General features: G+C 37.7%; 1 protein-coding gene across 1 annotated transcript; it reads left to right on the top strand.

Annotated features, from left to right (window-relative positions):
• Positions 1–2741: 2741 nt before the first annotated feature.
• On the top strand, positions 2742–8131 carry LOC111610987 (GTPase IMAP family member 7-like). The gene is made up of 4 exons (XM_023346397.1): positions 2742–2918; positions 3514–3644; positions 4023–4086; positions 4610–8131. Exons 2-4 carry the CDS (start codon positions 3531–3533, stop codon positions 5638–5640), a joined length of 1209 nt encoding a protein of 402 aa, XP_023202165.1. The 5' UTR covers positions 2742–2918; positions 3514–3530; the 3' UTR covers positions 5641–8131.
• The last annotated feature ends 52 nt before the right edge of the window (positions 8132–8183 follow it).

Genomic DNA, 8183 nt, shown 5'->3' with positions numbered 1-8183 from the left:
TTCAATGTTCTCAAATAGGAACCTAGCCAGAATCTGTTCATTGTGTTAGTTTTTTGGTTGGTGCCGGAAGCAGAGATCAGAGAAAAGGCCAAGAGAAGGGTTGCTGATAAACTCTTGATCACATGTACGGGCCTTGGCGTTGGCGTTTTGTTAGGGGCGATTTTTGGTGTGGTGGTCATGGTTGGAGCAGTCCTTACTGTTTTACAGGAATCTTCGAAGCCAGTAAAGCTGAGGAACGCGGTGGGCAAAACAGCTGCAGCTTCAGCAGGTATGGCATTAGGGGTAGGAGGAACGGCACTAGGGGGCGGTGTGGTACCAGCAGCGACGTGTTTGAGCGTCACAGCAGCAGTTGCTGCAACGGGAGCTGTTAAAGGTGCTTTAACTGGATACGACGTGGCTGAAGGAGCAGAGACTCCAAAGGAAGCTGCACAGAAAACAGCAGAGGCTGTGAAGAATGAGGCACAGGTTTGCTTAGATACGATTAACCAGGGCTGGAACAAAGTTATAGAAACAAAATGTGAAAAGTCAGAGGAGGAGAAGTCATTACTTTGTGACAAACTTTACTGAGATCATCTTTACTGGCTGTGTGGATTATTCTGGTTAACATTTAAAGGATCTTTTGAAACTGGACAGGAGGGATGATGTGTCATTTATTGAATCTAACTATAAATTGTCAAACTAATCTGATTGGAAAAGAGCAATGAAGCTATATAATTTTTGATTTTATTGCCATTTCTTAGATATATTCACTTGCCTTCCCAGACATCCATTAATATACAAATACATGATTACATCAGTCAAAGCAAAAAGAATATGATTCCAATAATGCGTATCTTCCCAGCCTTCCTGTTCCATGCTCTCTCCTCCCCTCAGTCTGATTCCTGCTCCAACTACTCACACCTTCACTCAATTAGCTCATTAGCCTGGTCCATTGTTCTCGATACCACCTCACAGTATCTAAGCTCCTCTTTTTCAACCATTAGCTGCCAGTTTGTTTCGTTACCTCCATCCTGTTACCTTGTTCCTCTTGCCACCGCGCCACATTGTCACATTACTTTCCTTGGTTTTACCCAGTTCCTTATGTTCTCCTCGTGTCTCTGGTTTTAATTTGTTTTTTCCCCTGGACTTTTGCATTCGGTAAGTTTTTGTTCATTATTCAACACCACCTGACATCTAATGACTGCTGCATTTTAGTCCACACTTCAACCACATAGCATGACAGAATCCATTAATATTGCAGTAGTCACTTCCTATTTTAGGAGAGTCTCCTGATGAGATGGGACTCAGAACCACAATCAATGCGGAAAAATGGAATACAAAGTTTTCAAATGAAGATATGCTGTATAATATTTTTGACTGTTCATCTTTGTATTTACAATGCCAAATTTCAAAGATGGAATAATTCATACTATAGTTTAAGTACATGCATTCAAAATGACTTGCTTAGATGGAAATATGAAGGGATAAAATGGATTCAAAATGAGGCCACAAAAGTTTTCTTAAGCTCCCATCACAGTAGTCCAATGACATTGGAATGGACATATGGTTTTAATTTTTATTGGTGGGATGGGAATAACTTTCTCATTGATGACTCAGCCTGGACCAAGCTTTATTTGTCGAGGAGACGACCTTGTGTTTGACTTCACATTTCACTCCTAGTACATAAACTAGATACAGTCCCAGTTTAGAAAAGGTACTTTCTTCAAATTCCCCTATTGAGCATTGCTAACACACACCAAGCAAAACTCTGTATCTCTGCATGCTCTACATCACAGGTGTCAAACTCGAGGCCAGAGGGCCAAATCTGGCCCACCATAGCTTTTTATGTGGCCCCCTAGACTCCAAATCACATAACTACTTCCCTCCAGTTTTTAACAAATTTACGAAATTCACACAAAATCAACAAATCTCCACATTTATTTCTGATCTCACTGCAAATTTTCCTTAAATTTACAGTGAACAGGTGGGTCTTTAGTCTAGATTTAAAGGAAGTCAGTGTTTCAGCTGTTTTACAGTTTTCTGGAAGTTTGTTCCAGATTTGTGGTGCATAGAATTTGAATGCTGCTTCTCCATGTTTGGTTCTGGTTCTGGGGATGCAGAGAAGAACCAGAACCAGAACATGAAGACCTGGAAGGTTGATACAATAAAAGCAGATCTTTAATGTATTGTGGTGCTAAGCCGTTAAGTGATTTATAAACTAACAACAGTATTTTAAAGTCTATTCTTTGAGCTACAGGGAGCCAGTGGAGGGACTTTAAAACTGGTGTTATGTGCTCTATCTTCCTGGTTTTAGTGAGAACGCCAGCAGCAGCATTCTGGATCAGCTGCAGCTGTTTGATTGATTTGTTGGACAGACCTGTGAAGACGCTGTTGCAATAATCAATACGACTGAAGATGAACGCATGGATGAGTTTCTCTAGATCTGGCTGAGACATTAGTCCTTTAATCCTGGAAATGTTCTTCAGGTGATAGAAGGCCGACTATGAAGAAGAGCACATTACATGATTTTCTGGAGGCAGGTCTCAAAAAAAGATAACAAATCAAGCAAGGGAAAATCTCACAAATCATCTTAAAATCATGCTGATTATGAATAAGTTGCTGTCTCTTATGAACAAGTTGAAAGTGAAAGTGTATTATGTTACATTTCATCATGGAAAAACCCATTTGTGTGTTTACGAAAACAACAGTACTTAGGGTGCGGCCAAGAGGAACTAGAAGTTAGTTTGCGTTCTGAATGAAGATGGAGGACTGTTATCCATACCCCGTTTTCATCGAGTGTTCAGACGTTCTCTCAGAACAAAATAAGAAGAAAGTAGAAAATTATTTTCAGATTAAACGCAAGTCAGGCGGAGGAGCGTGTGGACCAGTAACAATTGCAGCCGATGAGACCTACAGTATCGCTTTCAAACTTCAAAGAGGTAAAGTAAAATACTGTCTATCAGTTCCAGGTGTAAATTATTTATTTCAAGTGTAAATTGCCTTTAAAAAAGTTAATTTAGTGAGTGGAACAAACTTGAAAGATGACAGAGACAATAACAAAGCACAGATGATGTAGGAGTTTTTTTTTTCAGACTTTTTTTCTATACTAACTTTCTCTTTAGTTGTTTGGCATCCGGTGTGTCTATTTAGTTCAGGAAGGTTTAAAGGAAGTAATTTTTTGTAAAATGCAGTGATGGGTTAATGAGACGTCATGAAGCGTATTGACACATTGCCAGACTGTGTTAATATTGTGTCACTGAATATTGACTCTTGCTGGACCTTAAAAATCTCTACAGGCAATTTGATTGACCCCGTCAACTGAACTGACCCTGATTTGATCACCTGGTATATAATGTGATATAATTTAAATCATTGTATTTTACATTGTATTATTTCTTATCTTCATTTAAATTTAAAATGTCTTTGATATTTCTATCAACAGTTGACTGTTGATCGTACAACAATTTGGTTGTAATTGCACCATGTATACCTTATTAAAGCTCAAAATAATGATTGTGATCCATTTTGTTGTAGACCAGCAGGAAGTCCTAATGAGATGTGAGCACACAGTGGAGCTGCCCTCAGGTCCTCTGGTCTTAATTGTCACAGAGAAACCTCTATCTTCTGACTCTTCCAGCACCAGTGTCTCCACAGCTCCAGAAGAGGTTAGTAGGACTCAGCAGCACTTTGGACGCATACTCTTTCTTCACTCTCAAATCTTCTTGACCAACATGACCAGGACAGGCCTCTAGAAACCTTGTGAACAGTTGATCCTCTAGAGTTCAATATAATGGTAATAATATGATTGCTAAAATATAATAAGACATAATATGAATATTAATAGAAGATTTTAAAAAATCTGGAAATTGGGTTTTAGGTGCAGATGTTTGGCGGTGTGAATATAATATTTGCACATCATTAGGTTCTACCAAATTCTGTGTTGATAAAGTGTTTTATTGTCTCTGTACACCTTATTTTCATCATTACTGCCTAAAGACTTAAAAAAAATTCCTACATAAATAAACCATTTTCTTGTACACTAGAGGGCTGTGTCAAACGAAAACGACTGGGACTGCATCAACACTGGTAACAGATGTCTTCCTGATGGTAAGTCACCCTCATTTATTTTCTCTAACTTTTTCCTTTTCAGAATACAATATTTGAAAGCCTGCCTGAGAGTTTATAATATCAAAGTATTGTAAACTCAGGCAATAGGCTCTTTCTGTTCTATAACCAAATAAATGGTGGTAAGGTGAGGCAAAAATATCAATCTCATCAAGGAAACATGGACCAAACCTTACTTTACAGCAGAACAGAGTTCAAGAAAACACAAGAAAAAACAAACATCGCAGTCTGACCAAAACAGTGCAGTCAGGGCGGAGCCTGCTACAAAATATCCAGAGGGCGGTGATGCAGGAGGCTGACCAAAAATCTCTAACACTGGGTCTAGCGGGCAGTATATATATGTTTTCTCCAGGGCCAAGCTGCAATGTTTTCTGTTTGACAACTGTCTATGTCTAATATTCAGCTTTGAATACAAAGTATGACTTTGTTCACCAAACATTAATCAACTTGATTTTGTTCACATTTCTTCAGTGTTATAGTAATGACGGACATTTTTATGTTTTAGAGTCTGATTTGAGAAGAGTTGTGATTCTTGGGAAAACTGGATCTGGGAAAAGCAGTCTTGGAAACACCATATTTGGAGAAAACAAGTTCACTGTCTGCCCTGGTGCTAACTCTGGTCAAAGTCCATGTCAGGCACAAACTGATTCACTCAATGGGAGACAAATTACTCTGATTGACACACCAGGCTTCTTTGATACAAAGATGCCTGAAGAAAAACTGAAGGACGAAATATGGAGATTTATCACAGAGTATTCGCCTGGGCTGCATGCCTTCCTCATTGTACTTGAACTAGGACGTTTCACAGACCAGGAAAAAGAAATTATTCAAAAAATTACTGAAAGCTTCTCTGAGCAAGTGTTTCCATATGCAACAGTAGTTTTTACTAATGGTGAGAATCTCCCTAAAGGGCAGAATATCAAAGAATATATTAGCCAAAACGAATCTTTGATGGAAATAGTAGCAAAATGTGGTGGTCGGTGCCATGTTGTAGATAATGAACACTGGAACAATCATTCTGTTGAGACCTATAGGAACAACGCCTTCCAGGTGAAGGAGATGCTCAAATCAATTGAAGAGACGGTGGAAAAAAACAAAGGGAACTGCTATACCAATGAGCTTCTGCAAACAGTGCAGAAAATGACACAACGTGTAGCACTTGCAATTGTTCAACAAGAACAGCAAGCTGTTCATGAACCGGTTGTTCATGAAGAACAGCAAAACGATGGAAAGTACTACACCAATGGTTTGCTGCAAGGAGAGGAGGAAATGACACAACAGTTTCTACATGAAGAAGAACAAATTCCTTATGAAGAACTGGAAGTTGATGAAGAATTGCCAGTTCTTCGAGAACAAGAACAACAAGTTGCAAAAGAAGGAATCATGAAGAGAGCTATAAGAAGAGTTCGTGAGATTTTAAAGACAATAAAAGACATTACAATAAATCTTCTATTGAAAGCCTTTCTTGGTACACAAGAAGCTATTAAGACTATTCTTGCATATATAACAGCTGCCTACAAGGCACTGGACCTGTAGGTTAAGCAGAAGATGGAACAATTGTTGGAGCTGCTGGTTTCACAGTAGCAGCAGCAGCAGTGGCAGGTTTAAGACCTTCTTCCACTTAACTATAATCTGGCCTTAAGCTTTGGGAAAATAATGTAACTGTGAGATAAGATTTATTGCGAATTATAAGATGTTTTTCAGACAGCTGATTTACTAATAAACTTGGAAGAGTGCCCTAATTTGAAAAAAGTCAGAGTACAAAGGTTATTTTTGACATTTCATTAGTTTTTTGTGGTTTATATTATTTTAGTTGACTCATATCACTAAGAAAAATATGTATTTATAAAATGTTGCTTTGTAATCAGGAAGGGGTTTAGTTCCTTTCTGTTTTTTATGATGTTACTTGTTGTGACATCAGACACCAAACTAAAACCAAAAAGCATCAAACTGAGGGCCGCTGTCCCAATCAGTGGATCCTGAGAAATAGGAGGATGTTACTTTATTTGTTTTCGTAACTTCAGGCCTCTGTTGCTCCAAAGTCACCATAAAACTTGTTTTAGTGACTTTCTGTTGAGATTTAAAATCTTTTTTTTTTTCCATACCTTGATGACTACGAATCCTAGTTGGAGCAATAAGATTCCTTTTTGTGTGCAGAGAGTCAAAGCTTTTCATCTTCCTCTGTGATCAAGACTAGGAGAAGCCGTATTGTATTTTCTTTAAAGCAACAGCGCCCCCTTCTGGATATTTTATTTTTGTGCTGGAAAGCTTTGTTCCCACCTCTAGCTCAGGATCTAGCTGAAATATGAGATGCTTTAAAAAATTTGATTTTAAACCAAATTATGAATATTTTTATTCCATGTTTCAGGGTGGAAACATCTAAATACCTCAATCTGATAGAACTCCCTGTGAATCACAAATGGTAGCCATTGCTTAAACCTGAATCTCGAATGGTTTAACAACAGAACTTATCTGTCATTGCAAAAGGTTCAATATAAATTTAATATTTTATATTTAATACTAAATACTTCAAATATGTATCAAGTATATCTGCCATATTAAGGTTCAATAATGTAAGATCTGCATTTAGACTTATTACATTTTAGCAATTTCATTTTGGTTCAATATTTGGTTCTTCATAAATAATTAGTTTTGATGTGTTTAGAATGAAAATGGTAATATCTTGCTCATACTGAATATTTAGGTATGTGATTTATGTACTTGTTCATCTTGAAATCATTTTTTTCACTCGGATCTATTAAATCAAATGTAATATTCATTGCAATAACTTTACATCCAGCTCCAGATTCTATCTGTCCTGGTAAAGATAAAGGGGTTGATCTGTGGCATTTATTCATAATTTTCTGTTATGCATTGACAGAACCAATATTATAAATATAACATATATATCCTGTGTGATTTCTTTTGTGTATATCTCAGTGGTTAGCAGTGAAAAATTCTTATTTGAATTTTGCATTTGAAAATATCTGAGAAGTCATTCCAGGACTTGTTGGATAAAAGTTCAGGACGGACAAGAAGTATGCCAGCCTGTCAACGACAGTAGAAACAGTCCAGGTATAATTAATGTTTTTACTCATGATATCAAACAGTTATGACTGCTGTGAAAGTCCAAATTCGCTTAATCCTGAATTGAATTGTTTTTGAGAGTTATATCTGTGCCACACCTTACATGTTTGTTCATTTTCTTTTATTTATCTTTCTTTCTGTATTCCTGGAAAGATGGAACAAATGCAATAAATGTCAAGTATCAAAAACCTCTGGAGCTGCATTGTTTGAGATCATTTAAACTGAGCAGGATGACGACTTGAGGCATCCAACCCAAGAATAAAGAGTTTTACCCTTACAGGCTGTTGCTAGAGAGTCTCTACGTTCTGCTTTGATTTCGACAAGGACTGGACACGCAGGGGAAATGTTAGATGTGAAGTAAAAATGTCTACAACAAATTTTAAGAAAATATCTCTAAGAAAAAGTCTAAAGTCCCAACAAATCTAAAATTGTCAGAATTTTACATAGCTTAAGTTTAGTGTGCTTTTGGCAAGAAATGTGCTCAGAACCAACTAACTTTATAGAATCCTGAAGATTTTTCCCAGCGGCTCAAGACAAAACAACCTGCTATCATCATTATAACGCAACTGGATGGTGTTGAGACGTTTGCTCCAGACACGCACCATACATGCACGCACACACATCTACGGACACAAAGATTCTGCACAAAAGCCTTTTGTTTCATACGGACACTTTCTGTAGAAACGAAACTTAACTTTAGCTCATCGTCTGACCACTAGGCAGTGACGTAACACACCAGCAGACCAGGAGGTGGACTTCAGGATATAAGCAAGGTGTCTTCCGTGTTTGAGCAGATGCTGTATAGATTCGGGCCTTTACACTTGACATCCACATAAGCCTGTAAGGGTAAGCGTCTCTTTCTTTTTAGCGCTAAAAAGAATAAAATAAGTAAACTCTGATTGTTCTGTGTTGGCTGATTTCCTGTTCGTGTGCTCACACGTTTTGGGTCCATCGAGCTTAAATCACAATAATGGTTAGAATGATGGTTGGTC

Source organism: Xiphophorus maculatus, chromosome 14 (genome assembly GCF_002775205.1).
Source record: "Xiphophorus maculatus strain JP 163 A chromosome 14, X_maculatus-5.0-male, whole genome shotgun sequence".
Taxonomy (NCBI): Eukaryota; Metazoa; Chordata; class Actinopteri; order Cyprinodontiformes; family Poeciliidae; genus Xiphophorus; species Xiphophorus maculatus.
This window is presented reverse-complemented; position numbering and strand designations above follow the sequence as displayed.